Genomic DNA, 14,552 nt, shown 5'->3' with positions numbered 1-14,552 from the left:
TATATTATTATTATTATTGTATATATGTATACTGTGTATACTGTTTTTGTAAAAATCATGTGATTATTAAATAAATAATAAAACATGAATATAACCTTGAAGGTTCCCAGGGGCAAATACAGTGCCAGGTGTCAGACTATTTAAAATATGTTTACCTAGGATTCAGACACCTTCCCTGGCTTGTAAAATTTGGTGATGCGCCCTGGAGGTATCAGACTATTTTAAACAACTTTTCCCCGCTTTTCAAACACTTGTTCCTGGGTTATAGCCTGTCATTTTGCAGGATATAATTTAACATGGAATCTCTCCTGGAAATGGACATATTCTGTGCATTTCCAGGAGAGGTTACATGTTAAATTATATCCTGCAAAATGACAGGCTACAACTCTCTTCCATACGTTTAAAAACACTTTTCCGACTATTTTAAACAACTTTCCCCCGCCTTTCAAACACTTGTTCCTGGGTTATAGCCTGTCATTTTGCAGGATATAATTTAACATTGACCCTCTCCTGGAAATGGACATATTCTGTGCATTTCCGGGAGAGGTTACATGTTAAATTATATCCTGCAAAATGACAGGCTAAAACGCTCTTCCATACGTTTAAAAACACTTTTCCGACTATTTTAAACAGCTTTTCCCCGCCTTTCAAACACTTGTTCCTGGGTTATAGCCTGTCATTTTGCACGATATCATTCAACATGGAATCTCTCCTGGAAATGGACATATTCTGTGCATTTCGAGGAGATGTTCAATGTTAAATGATATCCTGCAAAATGACAGGCTACAACTCTCTTCCAGACGTTTAAAAACACTTTTCCGACTATTTTAAACAACTTTTCCCCGCCTTTCAAACACTTGTTCCTGGGTTATAGCCTGCCTTTTTGCAGGATATAATTTAACATGGAATCTCTCCTGGAAATGGACATATTCTGTGCATTTCCAGGAGAGGTTACATGTTAAATTATATCCTGCAAAATGACAGGCTACAACTCTCTTCCAGACGTTTAAAAACACTTTTCCCGACCATTTAAACATTATTTCTGGCTTGTAAAGTGCGGTGATGAGCCCTGACAGTATCAGACTATTTAAAGGGTTACCAGGAGCATGAGCATATCCTCCACAGAAGGGGTGGTAGTGCCGTGAATAAGGCCGAATATGGATGCCGATGTGCGGACGGTAAAGCACCGCAAAATCCACCCCCTTTAGGGTAACCAGGGGCATGAAGTTCTGTAGGGTGTGAACATCTGGGTTTAGTCCGTGGGGGAGTGCTTAAGTCCGGGAGTCCGGGGACTCACGGTGTGCAAGGTTATGGAGGTGTCCATGTCAGGGACACATGCTGGAGGTCTGTGGTCCCTCCTTTGGGGGTCTTGGAGGGGCCACAGAGAGGAGATTTCCCCGGTCTCTGTCCTGGATGAGTGAAATAAACAGAGTCTCCATTTCAGGGACACATGCTGGAGGTCTCTCTCCCGAGAGTGGACGTCCATTGCCTGTAAATAGGTCTAACATTAGGTCTGTCACTTTGGCTAACCGCACCACTGTCGGTCGTCTCCCGAGAGTGGACGTCCATTGCCTGTAAATAGGTCTAACATTAGGTCTGTCACTTTGGCTAACCGCACCACTGTCGGTCGTCTCCCGAGAGTGGACGTCCATTGCCTGTAAATAGGGCTAACATTAGGTCTGTCACTTTGGCTAACCGCACTACTGTCTGTCGTCTCCCGCGAGTGGACATCCATTGCCCCTAAATAGGGTCAGGGAAGCCTTCCGACTGAAGAAGGAGGCCTTCAGGGATTTGTTATCCCGGGGAACTCCCGAGGCAGTTGCAAGGTACCGACAGGCCCGAAGGGCAGCAGCCTCAGCCGTGGCCGAGGCAAAGCAGCGGGTGTGGGAGAAGTTCGGAGAAGACATGGAGAAAGACTTTCGGGCGGCACCAAAGTTGTTCTGGAAAACTGTCCGACACCTCAGGAGGGGGAAGCAGGGAACCATCCAAGCTGTGTACAGTAAGGATGGGACGTTGTTGACCTCAACTGATGGAGTGTTAGGGCGTTGGAAGGAGCACTTTGAGGAACTCCTGAACCCGACAACTCCGCCCTCTATGTTAGAGGCAGAGCTGGAGTATGACGGGGGATCGACACCAATCTCCCGGGGAGAGGTCACTGAGGTCGTCAAACAACTTCACAGTGGCAAAGCCCCGGGGGTGGATAAGATCCGCCCAGAAATGCTGAAGGCTCTGGGAGAATAAGAATAATGCAAGATTTCTTTTCAGCACTGTAGCCAGGCTGACAGAGAGCCACAGCTCGACTGAGCCTTCTATTCCCACAGCACTCAGTAGTAATGATTTTATGTGCTTTTTTAACGATAAAATTGTTAATCTTAGAAACAAAATCAATGACCTCTTGCCTTTGACCAGTACAGTATTATCAACAGCTCCCGGAAACGTAAGTTCTAATATTACACTAGATAGTAAACTAGAATGCTTTTCAGCCATAAACCTTGAACAATTAAATTCAATGATTCTCTATTCTAAACCATCAACGTGTATCTTAGACCCGATTCCAACTAAGCTGTTAAAAGAAGTTTTTCCATTAATTAGCCCTTCTTTATTAAATATTATGAATAAGTATTTATTATCAGGCTATGTTCCACAATCATTCATAGTAGCAGTGATAAAACCGCTTCTTAAAAAGCACAACCTCGATCCAGAGGTTTTAGCCAACTATAGACCTATTTCTAATCTTCCGTTCCTCTCAAAAAGTCTTGAGAAAGCAGTCGCAAAACAGCTGTGTGATTACTTAAAAAACTATGATTTATTTGAAGATTTTCAGTCTGGCCTTAGAACAAAACATAGCACAGAGACAGCTCTGGTTAAAGTCACAAATGACATTCTAATAGCCTCAGACAAGGGACTTGTCTCTATTCTTGTCTTGCTCGATCTTAGTGCTGCATTTGATACTATCGACCATGATATCCTATTGCAAAGACTAGAGCACTTAGTTGGCATACAGGGAAGTGCTTTAGGCTGGTTTAGGTCCTATCTATCTGAACGCTCTCAGTTTGTACGTGTCAACGATGAATCTTCAATGCAAACCAAAGTTAGCCATGGAGTGCCACAGGGCTCAGTGCTTGGACCTATTTTGTTCACACTATATATGCTTCCGTTAGTCAATATTATAAGGAATCATTCTGTAAACTTTCATTGTTATGCGGATGATACTCAACTATATTTATCAATCAAGCCTGATGAAATTAATCATCTAAATAAAATTCAAGACTGCCTCAAGGACTTAAAAACATGGATGACCTTACATTTTTTGATGTTAAACACGACCAAAACTTAAGTTATTGTACTTGGCCCGAAGAATCTACGAAACAAATTATCTAAAGATATACTAACTATGGATGGCATTAATTTGGCCTCCAGTGAGACTGTAAGGAATCTTGGTGTTATATTTGATCACGATTTATCCTTTAACGCCCGCATAAAATCAATTTCAAGGACCGCCTACTTCCATCTACGTAACATTGCAAAAATCAGGCATATCTTGCCTCAAAACGATGCAGAGGAACTAGTCCATGCATTTGTTACTTCAAGGCTGGATTATTGTAACTCCTTATTATCAGGGTGTACCAAGAATTCAGTCAAGTTGCTTCAGCTGATTCAAAATGCTGCAGCTCGTGTACTAACCAGAGTTAGGAAAAGGGATCACATAACTCCTGTTCTGGCTGCCTTACACTGGCTCCCTATAGAACACAGGATGGAATTTAAAATTCTTCTTCTCGCCTACAAAGCCCTTAATGGGCAGGCGCCATCTTACCTTCAAGAACTCATTATACCCTACTGTCCTACTAGGGCATTGCGTTCCAAGAATGCAGGGTTGTTCGTTGTTCCTAGAGTCTCTAAAAGTACAATGGGAGCCAGAGCCTTTTCTTATCAAGCTCCACTTTTGTGGAATCAGCTTCCAGTTTGAGTTCGGACGGCAGACACCCTATCCGTTTTTAAGAGTGCGCTTAAGACCTTCCTTTTTGATAAAACTTATAGTTAGGGCTGATTAGATTCAGCCCCTAGTTTTGCTGATATAGGCTTAGTTTGTCGTGGGACATCTTACTTCTTCCTTCTCTCTGTCTATACCTGTGTACTCTCATGTTCCGATTAACCCAGCTTCTCCAAATTTCTTTCTTTTTGGTGTCTATATACGCCGGGATCCGGAGTCAAGGGTGATCCTGCGGTCCTGTGTCATGGATTGCGAGTCCTGGATCTTGAGTCGTGGCTGTGGTCCTGGATCATAAGTCCTGGATGGATATCCTCGTGGATTCATCTTCCTATTATACACACATGCATTTCCAAACATTTGGACTACCTATGTTGCAAATGTATTATCTTTACAATTTACACACGGCATCTATTGCATGTCTGTCCGTCCTGGGAGAGGGATCACTCCTCTGTTGCTCTCCCTGAGGTTTCTCCCATTTTTGCCTTTAAACTGTGGGTTTTCTCTGGAAGTTTTTCCTTGTACGATGTGAGGGTCTAAGGACAGAGGATGTCGTATTGTCATACTGATATTCTGTACAAACTGTGAAGTCCACTGAGACAAATGTAACATTTGTGATATTGGGCTATATAAATAAACATTGATTGATTGATTGATCATTGATTGATTGAGTCGACACGCAGCTCTGCATGATCACCTGCAGTGGTGAGCGGAACAAAACACACACTTTAGGTTAGAATATCACACGTAACTATTTTAATTACCTCTCAAACTACCTAAACTAGTTATAGATGTTTAGTTTTACTGTCGGGTCACTCGATACTGATCCGCGAGCTGCATGATACTGGCGGGCTGTCAGGAGAGGGAGAGCGCTCAGTTTATTATTCCTGTGTTATTGTAAATTACAGTACACTTTTGAATAGTTAATCTACTATAATTAGTTTGTTTAATATTGAATCATATCAATTTGTTTTAAAGCTCAATAAATAACCAAGAAGACTTTTGATCGGCACTTTTCTAATTTTGCCCGGAAGGTTTAAACTTTAACGGACATTTTGACCGGCAAAAAAATATTCTAACCGGAACTCTGGCGTGGGGTCTGGGTTCCGTGTTGGCGGGATGCTGCGAGGAGCAGACAGTGTGAGCTGGGTTAATTTCCTGCTTGCTGCGTGGGGTCCGCGAAACAGCGAAACATCACGAATGGACGCGGGAAGGGGGGGGAGTGCTGAGGGGGCTGCCGCACCCGCACCCCCAAACGCGGCGCACCTACAGTGTAAGCGTGCCACAGTGTCGCCACAGCGAGGCTCCACTAGCACCCCCCACCCGTCACTGTTTTGCCGCAGAGAGAGTGTGTGTGTGTGTGTGTTTGTGTGTGTGTGTGTGTGTGTGTGTGTGTGTGTGTGTGTGTGTGTGTGTGTGTGTGTGTGTGTGTGTGTGTGTGTGTGTGTGTGTGTGTGTGTAGACAGGTCTTTTCTGTGTTAGAGTGTTACTCGCTCCAGGGTGTACTTTGAGGGTTTGTGACTCTGCAGATCGTTTCATAGCTTCATACCTTGATAGCACACAAGGGGCCGGGTAATAACCGGAAAAGCATGACATGGGACCTTTTAAAACAAAGCTCTTTGGGCAAGTTACGGCATAAGCTGTTAAATAATTAATAAGCACCGTAACTTTCATGATACACATTTCTCGGTCACGATCAGGGGTGTATAATATGATATAGTACAGTACAAGTACTTCTGGGTCTCTGTTAAATTCAAGCTCGGCTCTGTGTGCAACCTGATCTCACCAGAATGCGTGACTCCACCACGACTCCTTAACACCACATTGCGTGGTGGAGTCACAAACGTTGTTACATGAACGTGTCGGCACCACGCAAACAACCCCTATGTAAAGTGAATGATATGGAGCTAATTTCCTGCCATAAATCCACAAACAAACTAAACAGGTTTTACAAATGCCTCATGGTTCACTAACAAACACCATGTGGTTTGCAAATACAAAACACCATCTACAAACTAATACATTTAGTTTTGCAAAGAAAAAACGTATCTATCAAATAAACACATACCATGTTTCTAATAAATCATTTTTCAGAGACAAATTCAGCAGGTTTTACATGTACACACATTTTTTTTACAACTACAACACTTTTTTTTACAAGTACAAAACTTGTTTTTACAACTACAACACTTTTTTTTACAAGTCCACAACTTTTTCTTCTCACCGAGGAATATTTCTGCCAAAAGTCACGTGACTCACTCACGTGACTTTTGGCAGTAATATTCCGCCGTGGCTGGCACATGCATAGATATATATATATATATAGATATATAGATATATATATCTATATATATATGGGCACATGCTCCACGGCAGCAGGGGGCGCTACTGAGTCCATCGGCAGGTTGAGCAGCCCTTGTCTGATGACAGGTGTTTCTAGCGATCCAGCGATCTGTTTCCCGAACTCATTTCACAATGAGCGGCCAACAGGTGAGTTTGTTAATTGTTCTGGTGAAAAAGACAATGTCAACTCAACTAAGTTACTGTTTCATGAGCATGAGCAGACTGCAGGAGCTAGTTTACAACAAGCTAGGCTAATTTTCGTTTTGGTTCTGATTTAGGATGAGGGCTAAGCTACCGCCCCAGTTGAGCATGTCTTAGAATTAGATTGTCCCTCAGCCAGAGAATGCTTACCTGCACCGATCAATTTACATATTGAGTGATTCAAAATGTTTATAAAAAATGTGTGGTTGAAAGCCGCGGTGTAAATTGTGACCTGCTCAATTGAAATCAGTCGCATTGACCCGAAGACACATTTTGAGTTGTATACACTGCTGGAAAGAGGATATTCCTAGCTTTCTAATGATATCAGGATTGTTTTTGTACTCCAAATATTAAGCGAAATCTGTCACATTATATAATGACTGTCACCGAGTCATCATTTTGAGAAAAAGGCCTTCAAAGTTTTCCCTTCTCTGGAATCCATCGACCTGATTGGTTATTAGCAAATGATCAAAATACTACGGAGGGAAGATATTTTCGTTTGGATTACTGGTCTTGGGGAAGCTCGCGAGTGTGTGTGTGTGTGAGTGTGTGTGTGTGTATACGTGTGTGTGTTTGTGTATTTTTGCGTTTGTGTGTATTGTGTTTGTTTCCCGGGGAAAACCCTCACGAGAAACACCGGCTGTTGTTACGCCTGCTGTGACGTTACATTACTCCGTTCTCCGCTTGTAATTATGCCGTTACAAGCTTCAAAGTTGTATTTATCATCTGAATTTGCCGAAACAAGTTTAATATTCTGAAAGCCAAGACTTTGTTTAATTGAAATCAGATGAAAACAAACTGTAACGGACCCTGCCGTGTTATTTATGATTACTCTACGCTTACATTCATAATGTCAGCCGGAGGGAGGGGGGGCGGCGCTGCGGAAGAGCAGATTGCCTGTCATCTTCCCTTTACAAGCTTAAAGAATGTATTTATCGTGTGAGTTTGGAAATAAAAGTTTCATATTCTGAAAGCCAAGACTTTGTCTGTTTAAAATCAAACAAAACACCCAAACCCCGAAAAAATAGTTTTTTACGCAAATCCACGTTTATTTTGAAATGAGCCGTTGCGACTTCCGACTGATTTCGATAGAGCGGGTCACAATTACACATATCCGTGAGGTCTCCACCAAGACACTCCTATTGTTTATTGTTGTATTGGAGAGTGCCCGCTTTTTTTTTTACAAAGATAACTCAATAACTATCACAGCTGTTGGAAATAGGAATGGGTAGGTCAAACTTTTATTGGTAGGCCTACTACTACCCTTACCGATACTGCTTATCGATCCGGTACTTCTGTACCGGAACTGTATTTGTATTGGTACTTTTTGTATTCCACTACCATTCCGAGGTAAATGTTGTACTTCTACTCCACTACATTTCAGAGTTAAATGGTGTACTTTTACTCCACTACTTGTATTTAATACCTTTTAGTTACTTTACAGATGTGGATGAATGATGTGAAATCTAATCAAGTGTTAAATCAGACTTTAGTTCCACCTGGAGTAAATCCACAAGCTACCCTGCAGTATACAAAGTCATTCCAACTAGCTGCACCTTTACCAGCTTTGAGAACACTTTCATGATCAATCATTATAAAACACATCATATATTATTCTGAAATGGACCAATCTGCACAATGACTACTTTTACTGTCGCTACTTTCACTATATTTTGATGAGAATACTTTTCTACTTTTACTTGTAACAGAGTAAGATAATCTATAATGTGTGTAAGATATTGTGCAAAATGTGTGCTTTAGGTAGGGATTTTGATATCATCTGTTTAAGTTATCTCACTTTACAGATACAAACGTGTTCTTTGCTCAAAACTGCTTTTAAGCTAATTCAAAAAACACATTATACTGTTTTATTTATTCTTGTTTGTATGTATTTGTTTCCAGAGGCCAGAGTATGCACACATTGAAACTGCTGCACGGAACTTGCTGTCTCTTTTAACAGCAACAGTCAGCCAAGGGCAGGTTCAGGACTAAGGCCAGCCCCAGCCCCAGGTTCAGGTTCAGAATCAGGGCCAGTCTTCCAGCCAGGGAACTAGTCAGGAGTTGAGAGTGAGGCCAGCCAATGTCCAGCAGGAGATGACAAAGTTAGAAAAATTACAATGTTGCTACAATGTATAAAGTATGGTTGGTAGTTAAGATTGTGTACGACATGCCTTTCAATTTTCTTGGTAAACGCCTTATAGCATTGCCTGAACAGAGCAACCATGCAGAGGTGACCATTAAAATAATTATATTTCATTAAGAGGCTAGCCATGGTAATTTAATACGATTTGTAGTGCTCATGTTTGTTTTTTTGTCCTTGTTGTATATTGTCTTCCTACTAAGATTTCAACAGTTCTTTCGGCTGAATACCCGAAACTGGAGACTTTGACTGGTGGATGGCTAATTGATAAAGCATCGGGTAAGCAGATTCAGCATTATTTAAAAATGGTGTGACACAACTATAATGGGTTGAGATTTTAAACTACATTTTTATTTTTATGTTTTAATCAATGTTGAAAACAAATACAAATAAATTGATGTATGCTCACTTCCCACTTTCAAAAATACTGAAGGAGGAAGTGGCCAGAGAAAACTTTCTGTGATCCCACCTGAGTCCGAAGGCTACACAGCAAAAATGCTAAAGGGCATTTCAAATAATGGAAAACACACGCTTTTCATTTTTCCACTTCAAGAGGAACTAGACACCACGCCTCTTCCCGCTGATGCCCCTGAGTTCAGCAAAATGCCTACATCTTAATGCAGGACCTGTGGAGAAACCTTACCCCTACAGTTTCTTGCTCTACTGTTGAGTCTTGTAGCAAGTCTGCAGAAGATACTGAACAAGTAGGTTTTTTCTTTACATGAGACCTTGCTGAGCTAAAGCACCTTGTTCTTGAATCTTTTTTTTCAGTGAGTGCATATCCAAACTATAGTATTGTCATATAACTTTTGTAAATCTGATCCACTTAACAGGAAATTGATGAAGATTCAGATGAAAAGCAAGACCATGATGATAAAGACAATAGTAAGTGTGAATACACTTTCATGACACAAAAAATTAAACTAACATAATTCTATGCTACACTCATCAATGATAATATATAACTTCACTTGTGGTGTACTTATTCATATAATTATTTGTCTAGTCATTAGTCTGATCTGCTTCCTTCTATGTCTTTCTTATTTGTTTCCCAGTGACCACAAAGTTGTTGTTGAAATGTTTCCTCTGCTTGCGCAGATCATTTATATTTGACATTTCTGAGCCGGTGTCAGTTATTTTGGCTTCATTTGTCTTTCATTGCTACACCTGTATTAAACTAATGCTGCTCACTGTATTTTTTCAGCTGACCCAGTCGCGAGTGAGAAAGAGTGTCCCATATGCCAAGTAGTGTACCCTGCTGACATCATCGAGATGCATGCCAGTGCCTGCGTTGAGAGGTATATTGTTGTCCTCTATATTCTAGCCTTGAGGCTTAACAAATGTGCCTTTTTTCATCAGATGCATACAAGTTCACATATCCAGTAATCATAGATAAAGGTTGATTTCAAAGTTTGAATTCTTCTTTCCTTAAAATTACACAAAATACGCTGAGCATTTAACATGGTTACTAATGAGTATAAATACTTAACATTACTCCAGGCTGTTGGAAAACAATATTTTATGGGAAACAATAAAGTCAGGGTTAGCTTTAGACCACTTTTGTTACTTTTGAATTTAACGTTGGACTCAATTGTACATGTGTCATATTTCAAGATGGAGAATATTTTGTCTTTGAGGCCATCAACTCTGGAAGGGCTTTCGTATGGTGGCGCCGGAGTGGATGTAGAGGCAATTGAAGAACCATCTGCCACATCTTCACAGATGACACCATGGCAAAATCAGCCAACAAGTTCTGCCGGACCCTCTAGACCTGCCAACACAACTGAAGGTGTGTTTTATATTGTAACAACCTGCTAGTGGTCCTAGTTTAAAACCTTTGGTTTATAGCTTTTGACATTTTGAAATCTTTATTAAATTATAGATTGGAAAACTATACCAGACCCAGCCAGGGCTGCTCGGCTGTACAGAGAAACAATGCTGGACATTCATGCATCAGGGAAGCCGCTGCATTTGCATGTTAACCTGGGAGACAGCATCTCAGACCAATAAATGGCTTTCATTGCATTTTACAAGGCACGCAATGTAGAGTGAGCAAATCCTATGCAATGCAGACTTGAAGGTTTGCTCTTTTTGTTTTAGTGCAGTTGTTTTTTTCACAAAAAAATACCCAGAATATTTACATTTCTTATAATTGCTAGGTGATCCTGCTATCGGAGAGGGAGTGAACCGCTACTGGTTTTCCAGAGTGATGCAGAAGCTGAAAGAGGGTTTTAACTTGAACTTTGGTAGGGTGTCTTATTTATATATATATATATATATATATATATATATATATTGAATTGTGTTCATGCTGCCATATTCCTAATCCATCTATAATTTATCCAATTAAAACCTATTTAAGATACGATCAGACCTACATATATATTTTTATGTAATTTATTCTGTACAACCACATAATTGCTGAGTAATATAACATGATCATTGTTCCACGGATTTTTTTCGATTTGCACAGGAAATTGCTGTGTTACAAGGCTGTTTGATGGAGAGCCAGACCACCTTGTGCCTTCATCGTCTGCATTCTTGGTTGAGAGTGACCTTTTTCTGATGGTGGGCAGAATCATTGGCCATTGCTTCCTGAATGGAGGTCCTGCACTGACAGGCCTAAGCCCAGCTGTTGTTCATATCCTGTGTGGAGGCACAGCTGAAACTGCCACCATTAACATTCGTGACTGTCCAGACATGGATCTAAGGGAGAAAATCCAGATAGTGTGTATTCTCCAAATTGCACATGATTCATATTTGAACACATTTTAGATTCGGTTTAAGTGTGTCATATTTTAACACATTTTAGATTTGGTTTAAGTGTGTCCATAGTGTGTCTTTAAGCTTGAAGGGAACTCCGAACTCTCAGCTGCTGAGAAGGAGAGTGTGAACACCTTGTGTCTGGCATGGGACCTTCCTGTGATGTCTAACGACAAGCGGTGATGGCTCTTTGAGAGACTTCTTTATCATGCGGTATTGAATAGTGTTGACACTATTCAATATATTGTTTAACACTTTTATCCCACTGAAGGTATAAAGATTTGTTTTTGTACTTTATCTCAACAGGTAATTGGACGAACCATGAGGCAAATCAAGCAAATCAGAAAAGGACTCAAAGCTGTGGCCCCTCATTAATCAACGTCCAGATGCAGCTCCAATTCTTTTTCCACAGGACTCAAGTGCCGTGTTGACCCCAGAGGTAAATACGTCTAATACAACCAGTAGTATTGATCATAGCTGCAAATGAAGTGTTCAATCAGAAACATTTTCCAAACTGCAGAAAAATTATTTATTCCAGATGGCTTGTCTGTTTGATATTTTTTTATGTAGAGCATTCTTGACCGCATCAACTGGCCGACCATGATTGACGTAGATGATGATGATGAATGCTCTTTGGAAGATAAGAGCCGCGTCACAGGATACCTTCGTCGCTTCATTCAAGATGGTATATTTCCTTCATGCAATGATTGATGCATGTACTGTATGTTTTAAGTGTAATGCATTCACATGTGTTCTCATTATCCACATCTATCCTAGTCGAAGAACAAACGTGTCATATTAGTTACAATGTAGTACTTAATGGAGGTTCACGTACAACACCAGATCTGAGTCTTATCTTTCTAGCCTTATCAAACAGATTAAAGAGTCAGAGCACCTTAATATTGATTTGTTCAGTGTATTTAATGCAAATCCAAATGTATTAGATTTCAGCCACCCTTCTTCCCAGTACCTGACACAAGAATTTTAGTTGGTTTTGTTCTTGTGCGAAATGTGTATCAAGTGCAGGATTCTCCTTTACTGCAAGCATTTATGTATTTATATATTGTTTTTTTCTGCAGCATCCAGTGATGAGTTGAAGGAACTTGTAAAGTTCTGGGTTGGATGGGAGGCTCCTTCCAGTACCCTCACAGTGGAGGTGATTAACGGTGGCCTACCAAAGTCATCCACATGCTTTGAAACACTCCGTATTCCTGCCCACTACCAAGACTACCCAACATTCAAGAAAGACTTGATGGCGTGTCTCAGCACAAATGACACTGGATTTGGGCTGGTGTAAATGTTGGTAGCAAAATGTGTGACTGTTATACCTCAGCTTGTACCTAAAGCTATAGTCAACTCAGGGTGTCCGCGGGGTCTTAAAAAGTATTCAAAGTTGATAAATTAATTTAGCGAAAATTAAGGCTATTAAAAAGTATTAAAAAGTATTAAAAAGTATTAAACTGCATTTTCCAAGGTATTAAGAAGTCCCACAGCAACGACAACATGAAACACCCTTTAATTTACTGAAACGACATGTCGGGAAACCCCCTCAAGGCGGCCCCATGCATAGCGCGCCGTAAAATGCTGCTTCTTATTTTAAGTTTCGTTGCCTTGCTCCGCTCTGTGGGGGGGGCCCAAGGTGGGTAGACCGACATACGCAACGCTCTGGGGGTCCAACGGCTCCGTGTGTAAGCCCTATATGATAATTTTCTGATAACGATGAAATAGCCCGCCTCCCTCTCCCCACGTCTCCTGCTGCTGCTGGGCTGTCAGAAGAGGGGGAGGAAAAGAGAGGCAGGCACCATTTATTAAATAGTAGTATACAGAGAACAGAGTCGTTATCAATTTGTTTTAAAGCTCAATAAATAACAAAGAAGACCTCTGACCGGCACTTTTCTAATTTTGTACGGAAGATTTAAACTTTAACCGAAATGTTGACCGGCGGATTTTATTTTTTAAAGGAAACTCTGCCGCACGGTTCCGTCGTCCCTTGGAAGTGGCGGAGAGGTGGGTGTTTTTCATCTGCTGGTGGACTACCTGAGAGATATACAGCAGGAGAACACGCCGTCCACCGCGGAGAATAAACCGAAGGGCAACCAGGGCAACCATGCTCCGGGGTCTTCTTCGCTGTTTTTGGTGTATTTTGTGGCGGCAGCTGCACCACTTAAAGGCCTGGCATATGTACTACAGCATTTCCAGCATTTCCAGCGGTCTAGTGTGAACGGACACATTAATGAATCGAATGCGTGTGAACGGAATACTTATTTGCGTTTGCGTATGCGTTTTACCGTATGCGTCCTCGTGGGACCGGGGTCTAAGCCAAACTATATCCGGTCACAGAGATCTGCTATTTTAAAGTAAAGTCAACACATATCGACCCTAATATAGTCTATATTAAGAAGGAGAAAAGTCTTAACATATATATCGTTTTTTGTAAACATATGACAAATGTGTGAGGGTGATGACGTCAGAGCATCGTCCTATGTGCCAGGGCTTAGCCCCGGACAGCCCCAGCCCAATTTAACCCCTGGGTATTTGTGAGGGAGCTCCTATATGGCATTACCCCGCTGAAGCTCACCAAAGTTTAATATATTTCATAGTTCAAAGTTTTGTCAATTGTTTTGTTTATTGGTCAAATACTGGTTTCTAATGGTTTCTGAGGAGTTTTACTGGAATGAAAGAGCACAGAGTACAGAAGCAACAAAGCAGCATACTGCATTAAACCTGACCTTCACAGAGAGGTTGAAGTTCATGTGGAAAGGAGGCTTCAGTAGTCTGTCTGCACTCTGTTTAGTTGTGCTATCTTACAATCAATATAGTCAATGTGAGGTAAAGTGTGTAACCAGTTAGAACTCAAAGTTGCGATGAAGTCTTAAAATGTATGGAAAAAGGTTAAAAAAGCTTAAAAAAGGTCTTAAAAGGTATTACATTTGACCTCAGGATGTCTGCATATACCCTGCAACTGTTCAATGTTCTTGTTTTACTTTTAGTTATGGAAGTAATAATCTGTTAATTCTGTGCAAATTTCCAGGCTAGGTTTATTATACAAGATTTCAAAATAAAGTTCAGATAATTTTACCTTACTCAACATGTCTGTTGCAAGTGTATTGCGCTTTT

General features: G+C 40.9%; 1 protein-coding gene across 5 annotated transcripts; it reads left to right on the top strand.

The window, feature by feature from the left end:
- Positions 1–6,417: 6,417 nt before the first annotated feature.
- LOC307026761 (uncharacterized protein) lies at positions 6,418–14,317 on the top strand. 5 transcript variants are annotated; one of them, XM_079694889.1, is made up of 13 exons: positions 6,418–6,478; positions 8,435–8,762; positions 8,876–8,951; positions 9,106–9,376; positions 9,506–9,557; positions 9,877–9,970; positions 10,310–10,461; positions 10,555–10,752; positions 10,832–10,918; positions 11,146–11,240; positions 11,742–11,874; positions 12,006–12,120; positions 12,515–14,317. In XM_079694889.1, the coding sequence occupies exons 4-8, from the start codon at positions 9,290–9,292 to the stop codon at positions 10,680–10,682; spliced, it is 513 nt and encodes a 170-aa protein (XP_079551015.1). In that variant the 5' UTR covers positions 6,418–6,478; positions 8,435–8,762; positions 8,876–8,951; positions 9,106–9,289; the 3' UTR covers positions 10,683–10,752; positions 10,832–10,918; positions 11,146–11,240; positions 11,742–11,874; positions 12,006–12,120; positions 12,515–14,317. The 5 variants fall into 5 exon arrangements, with proteins under 5 accessions (XP_079551015.1, XP_079551014.1, XP_079551013.1 ...); XM_079694888.1 differs by having other exon boundaries at positions 11,146–11,648; XM_079694887.1 differs by having other exon boundaries at positions 8,435–8,634; positions 11,146–11,874.
- Positions 14,318–14,552: the final 235 nt, after the last annotated feature.

The sequence above is a fragment of the Notothenia rossii genome (assembly GCF_949606895.1).
Source record: "Notothenia rossii genome assembly, contig: scaffold_117, whole genome shotgun sequence".
Lineage (NCBI taxonomy): Eukaryota > Metazoa > Chordata > Actinopteri > Perciformes > Nototheniidae > Notothenia > Notothenia rossii.
The sequence above is the reverse complement of the archived record's forward strand: the minus strand, read 5'-3'. Positions and strand labels throughout refer to the sequence as shown.

What these genes read in the sequence shown, in the direction of transcription:
- LOC307026761 (XM_079694887.1), top strand. Translation starts at nt 9,290, where the DNA reads ATGCAGGACCTGTGGAGAAACCTTACCCCTACAGTTTCTTGCTCTACT. An exon ending in CCATGATGATAAAGACAATA is followed by an intron (nt 9,558 to 9,876) that starts GTAAGTGTGAAT and finishes GTATTTTTTCAG; the next exon opens with CTGACCCAGTCGCGAGTGAG. An exon ending in GCCAGTGCCTGCGTTGAGAG is followed by an intron (nt 9,971 to 10,309) that starts GTATATTGTTGT and finishes TTTGTCTTTGAG; the next exon opens with GCCATCAACTCTGGAAGGGC.